Source organism: Chrysochloris asiatica, unplaced genomic scaffold, assembly GCF_000296735.1.
Source record: "Chrysochloris asiatica unplaced genomic scaffold, ChrAsi1.0 scaffold00003, whole genome shotgun sequence".
NCBI classification, from domain to species: Eukaryota; Metazoa; Chordata; class Mammalia; order Afrosoricida; family Chrysochloridae; genus Chrysochloris; species Chrysochloris asiatica.
Genome location: NW_006408521.1, coordinates 1,498,123 through 1,514,232, shown reverse-complemented (window position 1 = coordinate 1,514,232; position 16,110 = coordinate 1,498,123). Strand labels below are relative to the sequence as shown.

The following is a 16,110-nucleotide window of genomic DNA, read 5'->3' as shown; positions in this document are numbered from 1 at the left end:
TTCACATGTGTATAAAATAAAAAGATGATTTATCTAATGTGATGTTGTTCTCTTTTAAATCTAGTATTATTATCCATATGTTCTCTACTTTGTGACCCTAATCCAGATGACCCCTTAGTACCAGATATTGCCCAAATCTATAAATCAGACAAAGAAAAGTAAGTGTTTATCTGTATAATAGTTTCTGTTGGAGTATATTTCTATGTAGTTTGCTAAAACATTTTAAGAGGATTATCAGTATATTTAAGTACACTTAATTATGCTTATTATGCTTCTGTGGAATAAACGTTTCTAACTCTACTTGTGGCACTGTGGGATAAAGCACTGGACCTCAAGGGCAGTTTTGAACCACAAGGTCAGTGGTTCAAACTTACCAGCTGCTCCTTGAAAACGAGATCACTATGCATCCGAACTGAATCATTGGCACTTAATAACAGTGACAACAATAGTTTTTATTAAATACGTATTTTTTTGTTTCCCGTTTACTGTTTAATCCTTTAATATTTAAAATTAACTTATTTGCTTAGTACTGCACTTTTTTTAATGGAGGACAACTATGATTATCGATGGTAAATTAAAAATGAAATGAGTTAATCATGGGAAAGGTATTTGTATATTGTGTTCCTTATCTTTTCTCAGGAAAAGAATTTGTCTCTAAGCCTCCCTCCTCCACCCCCCTTCACCTGACCTAATTTTCAAGGTGTTTCATTTTGCTGATAACATAATTCATTTTGCAGTTTGCAGATAATGCCCTTTCAGAGTTGTCTTTCTTGCGTTTCTATTAGAATTGAGTTCTCCATTTTGTTGTTTATGTTTTAGGTAGATTTTCATATAGGTTGTAGAGAAACCCCTAAAAACCCATGATTTAAAAAACCCATTTGTTTACTGTTTTAATCATGACTCTCATTGACCCCACTAACTGTTATGTATGGGATTATTGTAATTGAGCATAAAAATGTAGAATATGCAGTTTCATATAGTAAGATGTTTCTAAATGATGAAATTTGTATGTATTCCTTTTGTATACCTACAGATACAACAGACATGCAAGAGAATGGACTCAGAAATATGCAATGTAAATTCAAAATTTTTTTCATATATACCAGAGTACTGTAAAATCTAGTTTTCTTTTTCCCAATATTAGCAGTAAATTGAGCACTGTTTACTGTTTCAGTGTACCATGAGACCCTTTGATTTTTATCTGTTTTAAATGTGTTTCTGAAAAGCAAGACAAAACAAACTTCCAAAAATGCCCACAAGACTGTGACAAGAGCAGGTACCATTTTTGTATGCATTGAGAAGGACATTTATTGTGGATTTTAAGATACCTGGACATCTGCATCTTCAGCTTACAAGATCTACAATGCAGCTGAAAAGCAACCAAATTATTTTTTTGCTGAAACTAGGTGTTTTTACATGAAAAATACTGTATGTGTTGTCTAAGATGTCGTCAGTTTTATAAATCTGTCTTCAGATCTCATTCTTTGTTAGCTCACTTTATAATTTGTATTTTTTTACTGTATAGACAAAATATATTCTATTTACTATGTGTGTCCACTCATTACTTTTTTTTCCTGTGAACAGTATTGAAGAAACTCAACAGCTAATAATTAAATGAATTAACTATCTGTCTCCTTTGTCTTAGGATACTCTGTAGATTGATGGATGATTTCTGAAACCTGAAATGATCTTTACACTGTAATTCTCAATATACTGATTATGGAGAAACACTTGTTTTAATTTTGTTATACTTGACTGAACGTTATTGCAATGTGAATTAATTGCACTGCTAAGTAGGAAAATGTGTAACTTTTATTTGTTGCTATTCACATTTGAATTTTTTTTTTCTGTATAGGCAATATTATATTGACACCTTTTACAGATCTTAATGTAGCTTTTTCCATATAAATAAAATGCTTTTTCTACTACTTGTCTTCATTACTTATGAGAAAACAATTTAATTTTACTTTAGCTATAAGTAAGCATCAAAACTCTATTAAAATTTTGCATGAAAATTAATTCCAACTTGTGAGAGCAGGGCCTGTTGTGTTGGCGTAATCACTGTTGATTGGGCAGGTTCGTTTGCTTTAGGTTGGTGGCTAAATTATCAATCTACAAGGTGATATGCACTGCTTTGTTGTTAGATTGGAGCGTTTAGAGTGAGTTTGGGGATCATCTTGGGTCACATGAATTCACTAATGAAATGAGTATAAGGCAGTGTCATGCATACCGAAGAAAATATCATCTAAAACAATTGCTAGGTTAATTAAAATGCCCTCTAGATGCAATTAGCATATTTGTTAAAAAAATTTTAAACTGGAACTTATAAAATAGGATTCTAATGCCATCATAATTTGAATGATAACATTCTCTTTTTTTTTTTTTTTTTAACTATAGAAGCTATAAAGAAAACACTAAAACAATGCTTCCCTTTGTTTTTAAGGTAGCAAGTTATTACAACTTCTAAAGAAAACAAGAAATTTCTCATGTTTTAAAAGGGAAAAAAATTACATCTCTATAATTTTTACTTGCTTATCAAATTTGAATGAACTTCATTTTTAAGGACAGTTGTAGCTCTTCCAATTATTGGATTGGTTGTATAACTGTGTAAGAATCTCTTGATTAATGGCGTTGTTAACAAAACCTTTAAGTTTTACCTAGGTTCATTAGTATTAAGGTACAAATTAACCTGTTGTTAGAATATATGCCATGATTTTTATTAATGAATATGAAGTCATTTAAATGAACTAAGAAATTAAGGTTTAAGAAAATGCAAACTAAAAAAGTAACTCATATAAGATATATCTTAAACAGTCATATCATGAGACATATTATTATAAACTACATTTGCCCTGATTTTGAACATCATTAGTTTTATATACTTAGTACATTTTAATAATCAAGGAATTTTGCCCTTGAATATCGTTCACTATTAAGCTTTCATTTGTATGACGTTTATTTTTGAAAGTGTCTTTTTAAAATAAAAACAAAATTAAAATCTTTGAAACCTGCCTAGCCATTGTTTGCCTTTGCTTATGGTTGAATTGTATAGTCTACTGAGATGTGAGCACAAGCTCTCATCATCAGTCCAGAGCACAGTGGTGGTGTAATGATCAGGCTGATCGCTTATTTGGGTATATTAATTTTGCATTATTTGACTATATTATTTTTTGCTTAATTCTATAAAAAGAATATCATTTACCTTTTAAAACTCAATTCAAGATCAGGGGCCTTATCAATTGAGTGTTAATTTAAGGGTCTCGTTGGAATGAAGGAACTCAATAACTTGTTGGAGACTTAGGATCCCCTCCTCTTGAAGTCCTGAAGTCTTCAAGGTATACTTGAAAACTATTCAGATGTTTATAATTGCCACATACAAAAAAAAAAAAATCAGTGATACAGACAGGTTGTGAGGGCAACTGTTCCCACCCCTCCCCCATCCCTCCTACTATCTCCATAACATGGAATTCTCAAGCCTGGGCTTTGCACATATGCTGCCCATGTTAACCATGTGTAACCACTTACCTTCGCCCAGGAACTCCAATAGGGGGAATTATTATTTAGTGAACACAGCATGAGCACAGCCCTGAGAGTTTAATATCTAAATGAATTCTCTCAAAATTAATGAGAAAAATGCCATATTGTAGTTGTACATTTCTTTTATTATTTTACCAGAATCTGTCTTTTTATGTGTGATTCAGTCATTGGTATTTAACAAGATTCCATTCTCACAATTCTATCTTTTGAGATAGAAGGACTGGGAGATTTAATATCCCTCATGGATTAAAAGAGCATCTTTTATGTCATGACTATTCATTCATTGGGAGTCAGTCTGAACTGGACTCAAAAGTCCAGTCCAGTCCAATTGATGATGCTTTAAAATTTGACCTTGTGGTAGAATCATTAGTCTTCTAACTCATTCTTGTTAGGACCAGTCATGGAAGCTATGATTAGCTGTGATTTAGTGTGGTCATATGTAAGTAGAGCTTAAATATATTCAAATTGTTGGATTTAATCTATTAAGAGACAATAGAGTATACTTCAAATTTTTTTAGTTTATTATGTGATAAAACATTAACAGAAATCTGAATTTTAAAAAATTCAGTTTGATCACTTTATTAGCTACAAGACTTTCAAAAAAAATTATCTTTAAAGCAAAGCGGAGGTTTCATCACAATGTAATAGTCCTAAAGTGTAATGCAGATTATTTTTCAAAGTATTTTTATAATACTTCTCTCTTACTGCACTGACTTGTTACTGCACAATATCAGATAGAGGTTCATCATTTAATTTTCCTTATAAAAATTGCCATGTGTAGATAACTAGTTATTCCTATTCCTTTTTTTTGGAGGGGGTGTTAATATCTGCAATCTCTTCTTAGAAAGTAATTGATACTTTTTTTCAGTAGTGTTGATAACAGAATTTATAGGCAGCTGATACGTTTGGTTTTAGAAACAACTCTCAATGCAGTAGTGTCTTGGTGATTGTCTAATAAATGCTACGTCACTTGTGTTAACATTTAAAGTTCTACTTCTATTAGCTTTTTATACTATAAGAATGTAGAATCAAATTTTAAATAAACTAGTAGGAAAAAGGAGTATGAACTTAAAAATATTAGATGCTGGAGTATTTTGTATAATAAGATCCCTTTTTATAAAATCATCTTTTAGCATTCTCTTAGGTCTTGTAGTGATAGTGGGAATGGTGTGCCCTTCACACCTCATGAGGGTACTGTCACGTGGGTAAGGTGTGACGTATGCTTTCCACATATAGCTTACTTGATAGGAAAAGTTGTGTTACAATCTCACTAGTGTTGAAAACACATTTGCATACTTGCACATTATGAGCTATGTAGGAAATATTTAAATAAGAACTTTTACTTTAAATATTATAAAAAACACAGGTGACACCGCTGGTTTTGGCAGTATGACCACCCACTCACTTGGTGTATCACTAGGCGGTCTCTCAGGGCTCATCATATGGTTGCAGTCATGGCTAAGATTTTTCCAGTGACGTGGCAAGGATACACAGTCCTCAGATCAGTAAGGAGAAAAGAGACACCAGGTAGAGGCAAGAGGGAGCCATATGTAGGTGCCCTGTGTTCTTTTGAAGGGTAAACAGCATGAACTCTCACTCCAGCAGTGAAATATATTCTGAGGGGGCTTTTTTTCCCCCCCTGTATGGATTTGGTTGCCTCAGCATCACTCACTGCGAAGACTCTTCTTTCACCGTACTGCGTGTCAACTTTGCCATGAATCAGATGATGCATTGCTGCCATTATGTGCCATCAAGTCGATTCCCACTCATAGTGACCCCGTATAGAGTTTTCAAGGAGCAGCTGGCGAGTTGGAACTGCCGACCTTGTGGTTCACACCAACCTTGGGGTCTAGTACATTGTCCCACAGTGCCACACCAGAAGTCCAGAGTTCCAGTTCATACATGCATGGGTTTATTCCATATAAAATGTATCTAAACATGTCTCTGCTATTGGTGGGTGGCTGCAGACAAGTTATCTCAGTATTATGCCTGTCTATCTCATTTGGTGCCTTCCAAAAATAATGCAAGCAAAACAGTGGCTTCCACAGGGATCTGCTGGGCCAGTTACGTTCAAGGCAGAGAGGTCAGCTCAGAATGTTATGGTGATTGTATTTTTGGATTCCAAAGGAGTAATCTTGATGGGTTTTATTGAAGTACATGGGATGATCACAGAGGCTTATTATGAAGAAATTCTAGGAAAACTGCATTGGGGAGAAAAAGGGCAAAGAAAATTGCTCAAAGGAATTCTTGTCCATCAAGGCAGTGTACCTGCTTATTCTTTGAGGACAGCAAGGACTGGCCTGTGAGAATTCAATTGGGGAACCTTACCCCATCCACCACACAACCTTTATCTTGCCCTTTAAGATTTCTTATTCCAAGAACTCAAAGAAAGGAACAGAATTTAAGTGCCACGAGGATGTTAAAACTAGATAATGGCTTTTCTATTCCATAATACTTAAGGTCCTAGGCTGAGGGTGGGTACTGGAGTATTTTGGAGATTTCTTCATGTATACGTTTGCTACCTGGGCAAAAAGTTTTGAATTATCTTGAGTAAACTGGAACACCAGAAATGTAACAACTAGAATGCAATTAGTGAGAATGTTTTCACATTATGAAAAAATGTAATGTCACTGAATAACTTGTGTAGAAATTTTTTGTATACTTCTTAGTGACATCATTTATATTGGCCAAGCTGTGCACACTTCACCCACATTTGGTGTTATATTTCCCACCCCTCAAAATAAGTGTCTTATCTAGAGAATGATCTCCCCCTCCTCAAATATTTACTGAATAAATGAATGAACTGGGCCTTGGAAAATACATAGGATTTTACCTGACATACTGCAGTGGGCCTTATTGGTGCTATAAGGTTAAACACTGGACTGTTAACCACAATATCATTGGCCTCCATATGTGAAAGAGGAGGCTTTTCCCTCTAGTTAAGAAGGCTCACTATGAGTTGGAGTTGACTGGATGGCAGTGGCTTGTTTTCTGTAGGGAAGGTATTAAAATAGTGGAAATCAAACAAAGTAGAAGCAAATGTAAATGCCTCTGCTGTTAGTGAGAGGATATGACAAGATGGCAAATTCGCTGGAGGTGAAGCCGTGATGGTGCTGTGGATCATGTGTTAGGCTGGGGCAGTTCAAACTCACCTGGCAGCTATGGAAAATGAGGCTGCCTGCTTCTGTAAAGATTTACGGTGTTGGAAACCCTACTTTGTCTTAGGAGTTTGAATTGACACCCTGGTAATAGGTTTGGTATGGGGATTTTGGGGAAAAGTCAGTATGTTTTTGAACTGCTAAGTAATAACAATGAAAGCATTTGCTTATTAAGTGTAGGCCAGTCAGTTCAGACCCATAGTGACCCTGTATAGAGTTTCCAAGGAGAGGCTGGTGCGCCTGAACCACTGACCTTGTGGTTCAAACTAACCTTGCAGTGTAGTGCATTAACACTCAGCCCCACAAGAGGACTCCTTTATTTAACAAGCTCACCAGCTGTTCTTCGGAAACCCTATACAGGGTCGCTATGGGTCATAATCCACTCAACGGCACTTAATAACAACCATCCCAGAGTCCTGGAAGTAAAGATACTCTTGGTAAATCACAAATCCTTCAGGTTTTATTTAGAAATGCCTATGGAGAAGTATGAGTATTCCAGAACACTTAATTGTACTTCTGAGAAATCTGTACCTGGACCAAGAGGCACTTGTTCAAACAGAGCATGGGAACACTGAATGTTTTAAAATTGGGAAAGGTGTGTGACAGGGTTGTGTTCTTTCACCATTCTTGTTCAATATGTACGCTGAGCAAATAATACAAGAAGCTGGGTTCTATGAAGGAAAACGTGGCATCAGGATTGGAGGAAGACTTATTAACAACCTGAGATATGCAGATGATACAACCTTGCTTGTTGAAAATGAAAAGCACTTAAAATATTTACTGATGAAGATCCAAGAGCACAGCCTTACGTATGGATTGCAACTCAATGTAAAGAAAACAAAAATCCTCACCACTGGACCAATAAACAGCATTCTTATCAATGGAGAAGTGATTGAGGTTGTCAAGGACTTCATTCTTCTTGGATCAACTATCAACACTCGCAGAAGCAGCAGTCAAGAGATCAGACGACGTATTGCATTGGGCAAATCTGCTGCACAGGAACTTTTTAAAGTATTGAAGAGCAGAGATGTCAGCCTGAGGACTAAGGTGCACCTGACCCAAGCCATGGTATTTTCAATAACCTCATATGGATAAGAAAGCTGGACAGTAAATAAGGAAGATCATAGAAGAATTGATGCCTTTGATTTGTGGTGTTGGAGGAGAATACTGAAAGTGCCATGGACTGCCAAAAGAACCAATAGATCTGTTTTGGAAGAAGTGCAACCAGAGTGCTCCTTGGAGGCCAAGATGGTTAGGCTTCGTCTCTCATACTTTGGACACATTGTCCGGAGAGAACAGTTGCTGGAGAAGGATGTCATGCTGGGTAAGGTGGAGGGTCAGAGAAAAAGAGGAAGACCCCCAACGAGATGGATCAGCCAGGTGACATCATTGATGGCGTCAAGTGTAGTGAGGTTGGTCCAGGATCGGACATTGTTTTGTTCTGCTGTGCATGGGGTCTCTATGGGTCGGTTCCGACTCGATGGCACCTGACAACAACAACAACATGGACTCCTGGTATGGTGCTGCAGAATGAACACTGACAGCATGGTCCGTTGTAGGTTCAAACTCACCAGCTGTCCCTTGGAAACCCTATACAGGGTCGCTATGAGTGGAACCGACTCCAGGGCACTGAGTGTGAACCATGGAACTCAGTTCAGAGTCTCTCTCGATTTTTTCCTGAATTGGATCAATAGCCTCCTAACTGATCGATCTCGTTTAAGTCTCTTCACTCCCATTATTTTTATGTTACTACCAAAGCGATTTAAGGAACTCTGGTAGCGTAGTGGTTACGAATCGGGCTGTGAACCGCAAGGTCAGCAGTTCGAAACTACCAGATGCTCCGCAGGAGAAAGATGAGGCTTTCTGCTCCCGTAAAGATTTACAGCCTTGTAAACTCTGTACAGGGTCACTATGGGTCGGAGCCGACTCGACAGCACTTAACAACAACCACCACCAAAGGGATTTACAAAAAAAAAAAAGTTAAATTATGCTTCTAATTTGCTAAAAAAAAAACTTATTTGCTAACAAACTCTTAGCTTATACTTTACAGCCTAACCCTATCCAATCTTTTTAAGTTTCCCTCCTACCACTTCTTCCCCTACATCATTTTTCTTTTTCTTTTTTTTTTAATGATTTATTGTGAATTATGTGATAGTTTACATGGTAGAATATTACTTTTACATTCATTCCATCGTATATCGTCTCATTGCCATGGTTACAATCCCCTCCATGCAATCCTTCCCCCGTGCCCCTCAGGTCTTCAGCACACACCCTCTCCCTCTCTGGATCTAAAGTCTCCAGCTGCTCCATCGCTCCACATCATCATCTTTGGCTCCATTTCAGGAATCATTGCTTCTCTGGGTAGGGTCCCGCTCTCTGCTCCTCTCCCTTGACGGTCCCAGGGACCTCCGCTCCTAGACTGAAAAGTTAATCACTCCCCTCCTTGCTATAAAATGTCTTCCTTTACATTTCCAACCCTCACAGTCAGTCCTGATAACAATTATTCACTATTGTATCTCAGAGACCTATCTGGATTTCATTGCATCAGCGCCACCTAGACAGATTGAACACTACTCACTGGAGATTCTACCTTTCTCCAGGCCCTTTGGTTCTAGGTTCCCTCTTGAAAGCTTGTAAGCCAGTCACTTCTTGCCTTTGTAGCCCCCCATCCCCCTTTTTGGGTAGCCAATGTCCAAGTTGCCCATCCCTGTCCACTCTGTGTGTAGGAGAGGTGGGAATGATTCTTGCTGCAAGGGCCTGCTCCCTCTTTTGAGCTACTGCTTCCATAGGTGTGGGTCAAGTTCATCAAATTGTATGAACATACTTTTTTTTTTTCTTTTCCCTCTTCTTTTTACTCCTGGTTGAGCTCTGATCATCCAGTCATTGAAGCCAGGACAAGTAGGTATCATCTGCAAGTGTGGGTATTCTTATGCATATGTCCTCTCTTCTTTTCAGCTGGAAGCTTCACTCTCCACTCTAGTCCTCCGTGGCTATGTCACTGACTCTTGGCCCAAGAGTCCCCAGGTCTTGCCACACCGCTGGCCCACCCGGTCTTCACCCGGGTTTACATGTCTATTGAACGTTGCAGGGCTTAGCTCACCGCTTCATTGCTGTTTTTCCCTTACTTCCCCTTATCGGTGTCGAGCGTGGTCACCAATCACAGCGTGTATTCCCACTGATCTTAGTCTTGGAAGGGGGTTTTCTCTGAGAGGACCCGACCACTTGCCTTGATGTTTTCTGGGCAAGCATGTTGCTTGTTCTTGTAGTAACAGTCATTCTGCCCATGTTTTACATTTTTCCTGTAGGCCCTACATCATTTCTTGAAGACTACATGCCCTCATGTATGTGTGACTTGTATACGCTGTGTCCTTTTTCTGGAAAGCACTTCCTCTCTTCTTCTCTGGAAAAGGCAGTTCAAATGTCAACTACCGAGACACCTTCCCCTCCTCTCCAGGCAGATTAAACGGATCATTCTGTAGTCATCTTTGTATTTTCAGAACTTTACTAAGGACTGACTTAAAAATGATTGTTGTTATTGTGTGCCGTGGAGTCGGTTCCGACTCATAGCGAACCTGTACAGGGTTTCTGAGGCTGTAAATCTTTACGGGAGCAAAGAGCCTCATCTTTCTCCCATGGAACGGCTGATAGTTTCAAACTGCTGACCTTAAGGTTCGCAGCCCGATTCGGAACCACTACGCTTCCAGAGCTCCTTTAAAAATGATTACAAAAGGTAAATATTACTGATTCATTTTGAGAAAATTACAATGCTACAAATCTATATAAAATAAGTGACTACTACCCACTCACTCATAGAATGCTCAGATGCAGTCACCATTAAGCTCAATTTTGTGTGTATTATCCCACAACTGTTTTATGCACGCACACCCACTCAGATGTGAGTATCGCCATCAAGTTGATTCTGACTCATGGTAACCCCATGTTTTCTGTAAGCCTGTAAAATGTTTTTGAATGAATGGGCATATAAAGAAATTTAAGATGCTATTTTCACAATATGTTGATGAGTCAAAGAAGTCAAGAATGAGTAAAATTTGTAGGGGTAGAAAAGAAACAATGGAACGTGACTGATGCTTATAGAGGGCTGCAACCTCGTGACTGACTTCCCTACATTACACCTACATAAAGTCAAGGGTAAATCGTAACTGCAAACTGGGGATTCAGAAGTAGGAATGATTTTTATTTGCAAGATGGCACTGAGGGTTATACTTCTACATATACTGCTCTAAATACCAGTTTTTATTCCAGTACAATAAAAACAATACTGACCTTATGGAATTTATGAGAGGTTTGGAGATAATGTATGTAAAGCAGGTGGCATGCAATTAGCAGTACATTATATTTTTTGTATTTGCTGAGTGCTTTACAATGATATGAAGGCAAGCACATTAGGTTAGTTACCCTGTCTTACTGCCAGCATTATTTAACTGATATAATCATTCTGGATTTCTGATACTCTTTAAGTCAGCTTTTGGTAATATCCTGTAATATGACTTCATTTTGTTTTTATTTTAAATTAATTTGCATACAATTATAGCTGTCTTTTTGCTTGTCCTCCCATCCTGCTGATTCATAGAACCAGCCTTAAAATAGAAAAGCTGTATTTATTTTGCATAATGCTGCAACAGCAACTGCTAAAAATAATTCTGATATGCTCTTATTAATTAAGGCTGCTCTGGTTGAGAAAGAATTCATACATTAATTTGGGAAGTTGGTTAGTAGTAACTTGTAATATTATTAAGTGCCTTCAAGTCTGTTCCGACTCATAGAGCCCTTGTATATGGGGTTTCCGAGGAGCAGCTGGCTGCTGGGTTTGAACTGCTGGCCTTATGGTTCGCAATCCAGTGCTGATTCTACTGTGCCACACCAGGATTCCTTGCAATAGGTAACTTGCAATAGGTCTTTCTAATTTATTTCTGTATTTCTAGTTTTTAGCAATAGCTCTCCCTCCCTCCCTTACTTTTTATTTTTTATTTTTTTATTTTTATTAAATGTTTTTATTTTGGATTGAGTGAAAGTTTACAGGGCACATCATCAGCTTCACATTCAACCATTCATATAGTTTGTTTCATTACATTGATTATTATCCCCTCCATATATCATCGGTTTACAGTGTTTCTCTCTATCCTCTTTAGCTTTTTTTTTTGGGTGGGGGGGGACTTGGCTTTTTGGAATTTACAGTCTCTGCTTTTAGGGAAGGTTTTTACATTTGTCTGTGGATATCCAGGGCTCATGTATGAGATTACTAACAAGCATTACTGAATAATCAGATGTCCCTCCCTTACTTTTAAATACTGATTTTAAAGGCAAACTTCAGTGTAGTGAAGTAAATGAAAATGATTTGAAGAAAAAAATTATACATGTAACTTTCTACCTATATAGTTTATTGAAGTCTTCATTTAGAGGAAAGATAAACTGAGATAGTTATTTGAATTTAATTTTTTATAGTACCGTAATGAATTCGTATTATATGTTTGTGTTTTTCATAGGCCTTTGAACTGGTTCATTTTGGTTCCACCCTCTGCTGAAATTTTGCATTTCTACCCCAGATTATAGAGAATCAGAATCTACATTTTGACTAGATGCCTTATATATACATAAGAGTAACTGTGAAATCTGTATTATATTATCTATGTTATATCTTATTTATCCATTATAACTACAAAAGCAAGACTAAATTATCTTTTTTTTTAAATGACAGATCGCATTTATATCTTATGTTTTACAAATGAGCAGAGCAAAAGTATTTGAAGCAGGCATACAAGGAAAATAATAGTCATCACAATTATAGGCCTCATTACTGCAACTAGCCATGTGCCCATGGTTGGTATTTAGAACTACCTTCTTCCATTACCCATTCTGTTTTCCCTTTGTCTTCAATATGCACCTCAGCTGGTCATAGTTGAGTGAGCCAAACCCTCATTACTGAAAGGGCTGGTCCTGAGTAAAGACTACATACTCTCAAGAATAGTTTTTTTAATTATGCCTTTAATGTCAATATTTATAGAAAATAATCTAGGTCTCTGGCTGCTGCCTTTCATTGGTACTGCCTTATACTTTAGCAGTGCCCAGCTCTCAGTTTGCCAGGATCATGATTTGCATGGGTATGTTCCTGGAGAACATGGCTTCCACCTGTCCTTTCTGTTGGTAAATGAAACGTCTGACTGGTAGCTGTTGTTTACTATGGAGCCAAAGTTATGCATAAATAATTTGTGCAGATGCTAAGTCTCTCACATTTTTATCTATCCATCTATTTATTCATCTGTCTTGCTCAATATACTACTCTTATCCTCAAGCAGCTTAGTATCTACTGACTAAATAAGTACATGTGCATTAAAAACAGACAAAAATGATGATTAAAACTTAAGAGTGTTAGATGCTAAGTCCCAAGTAAGGCTCATATATTACAGAAGACCCAACGAAGACACTTAGGGTTGGAATGAAGTCGTATGTTAACTGAGTTTGAGGGACAGTCTGATATAGTGAGAAAAACACAAGGCAATGAATTAGAAGTTTCACCTCTATAATTTACTAAGAATTACAACCTATGGATTAGGCTATTGGAACTTTGTTTTTCTCATCCATAAATTAAGAACGATGATTCTAATACCTTCTCTGTCTAGTTCTTTGGTCTTTGATCACACAATCAAATAAAAAATTTCAACTTCTGAAAACATTAAAGAATGATTCAAATCTAAGGATGTGTTGTTTTAATTTTTCATCACATAGCACAGTGTTTATTATAAAAAATCAGTAATTTAAGAAATGTTAAGAACTGTTCAATAGGAAAAGCAATGCTGGTATGTATGTATGTTTGTTATTTAAGAAGTAATAACAGAACTGTGATATAAACTGGATTTTTTGTTTGGAAATAATTCATAATGTGCTAGACTGCAAGGTCTGTTTGAACTGCAAGGTCAGTGGGGTCAAGCTTATAGCTGCTCCTTGGAAACACTATACAGGGTCACTATGGGATGGGACCAACTTGATGGCATATAACAATAACAACAACAGCAACAACATACCTAGTATAGTGCTGTAGAATAAGCACAGTACTGCTAATCACAAGGTCGGTTGTTGAAACCCACCAGCTGCTCCTTGGAAACCTTACACAGGGTTGCTATTAGGAATGGACTCGATGGCACTTAACAATAACAACAAGATACCTATAACTGGAAGCCTGGTATGATGCTGTGAGATAAGCAGTGAACTCCTAACCATAAGGTTGGCAGTTCAAACTCACCAGCCATTCCTTGGGAACTCTATACAAGGTTGCTATGAGTTGCAACTAACTTGAAGACACTTAACAACATCCCTACAGCTATTTGCTACTCTTGTTAGGTAGCTTCCTGTTGGCTCCAGGTCAAAATGATGCCCAGTAGAATGAAACACTACCCCGTGCTGCACAGTCCTCACTATTGTGCTGTTTGAGCTCACTGCTGCAGACACCATGTCCATGCAGCGCAGTGGGGATCTTGTATGCCAAATATGAGGACTTGAGAACTTGGTTCTGGGGGGTAATAGGCATTATTGAAGGTGTCAGATACGGACATATATGCCTTCCTGGAATAAAGTACTAAGTACATATTCAGTGGGTAAATGAATAAATGAGAAGTGCATTAAAAAAAAAAAAAAATTGGCAGGGAAACCTGTATCTGAGTTCGGGAAAAGATGGCTGAGCCAGAACCAGTGACACACAGAAACAGCCTGGTACTAGTCAGTTTACTAGCACACCCCTGAGCCAGAGCAATAGCACTTGGGATGGAAAAGCTAATACATACGAGAAGGGTTAAGGAATCAAATCCTCACCAGTTGTTTGATAGAGGAGTATCAGTGGGAAGAGTCTAAGATAATAGATCAACAGTTGGCTTGGATGATTCAATGGTACACTGGTGCCTCATACAGAGAGAAGTTCAAGAGAGGGATGACAGTCATTTCTGTTCAGTGCATGTTGAAATTGAAGTGCAGCACTGTAGGATAAGCACTGGATTGCTAACTACAAGGTTGATGGTTCAAACCACCAGCCACTTCTTGGAAACCCTGTACAGGGTTACTATGAGTCAGAACTGACTCAATAGTACTTATGTTAACTTACGGGATGTGATGGTAAATGTGTCCAGCAGATGGTTGCTTGTGCAAATATGGAACTAAAAGAAGGTCTCCCTTCGATATGCAAAATAGGAAGCATGAGGAATTAACAGGAAGTTGAAATCATGGTGCTAAATGAGGCTTTCAAAATAAAGCAAAGGGAGAGACCCCTGGGAAAGGTTGTAAGTCTTCCTATTTTATAAAGCAAATATTAGTGAAACCATATGCTTATTGATTAAAAACTGTTTGAGTTTGTAGGCATTATGTTCTTCTTGTGAGTACCATATTTAGCATTAAAGGATCATTAATGTACATGAGTTTTAAGGAAGGTTAGTGTCTGATTAACACATGTTCTTGATAAGACTTCTAAAACTTAAAAAAAAAAATCACAATGATAAGCACAAAAAGGACATTTTTTAAATGTTCAAAATAAGTTAAAACTGTCCAGCATCCAAAAGAACCAAAAGCATTCTAGAAAAATAAAGGACATTATTTTAGAAATCAGTTAAATTATAACTAATTCTACTCCAAACTTCTTTCAGCCTTGACACTGTATTGTAATAGTTTACTTCTTTGCCTCTGCCACTAGATTTGAGGGAGAGCAAGGTGTCTTTTATCTCGGTTTGGGGTCTCATACACAGTACGTATAAAACCCACCGGCAATGTATCCATTCCAATTCATAAAGACCCTATAGGACAAAGCAGAGCTGCCCCATAGTGTTTCCAAGGTTGTAAATATTTAAGGAAGCAGACTGTCACATCTTTCTCCTCTAGAGCAGCTTAGATTTAAGCCACACACCTTTGGTTAGCAGCCTAGCACTTTACTCACTGCCCCACCAGGGATCCTACATAGTAGATACTCAAAAACTAGCCCTGTTTTTTGTTTTTTTTTTTCCATAACAGGATGTGAGGTTTGAACAGATACCCTACATGTTCCCTTTCAACCCTGAGAGTCTCTGAAAAGGGAAGTGGTATAATTATGTGGGTACCACTAAAAAGAAGTGGGCTTAGTTCTTTGTGGTTCTAAAAGGCCAATATTTGAAGGCTACAGAAAGGCAGTAGACTCTCAGCTGAATATTATACTGGTGAGAATTTTGTAATAATGACAGCTATGCAAAAGAGGAATGAGGTCTCAGAAATAACTGCAATTTAAAAGCTCTAGGGGACCTTGGATATCTTTAGTTTACGTATTCATCTTTTCACCCCATGGTCTATCTAGCAAACGCTATTCATATACAGGACGCTGGGGTGAAGTGGGGATTTCATGACTAAGATGAGATTTGAAGAGGTATATGGGATCAGTCATAGATTG

The 16,110-nt window shown here is 37.5% G+C and overlaps 1 protein-coding gene across 1 annotated transcript in view; it reads left to right on the top strand.

The window, feature by feature from the left end:
* UBE2D1 (ubiquitin-conjugating enzyme E2D 1) overlaps nt 1-1,963 on the top strand; it is a 53,576-nt gene extending 51,613 nt beyond the window's left edge. Inside the window, exons 6-7 of the mRNA XM_006831101.1 lie at nt 65-158; nt 1,034-1,963. Coding sequence (XP_006831164.1) covers nt 65-158; nt 1,034-1,079 — 140 coding nt within the window. The 3' untranslated portion in view covers nt 1,080-1,963. The remainder of the gene's footprint in view (nt 1-64; nt 159-1,033) is intronic.
* The last annotated feature ends 14,147 nt before the right edge of the window (nt 1,964-16,110 follow it).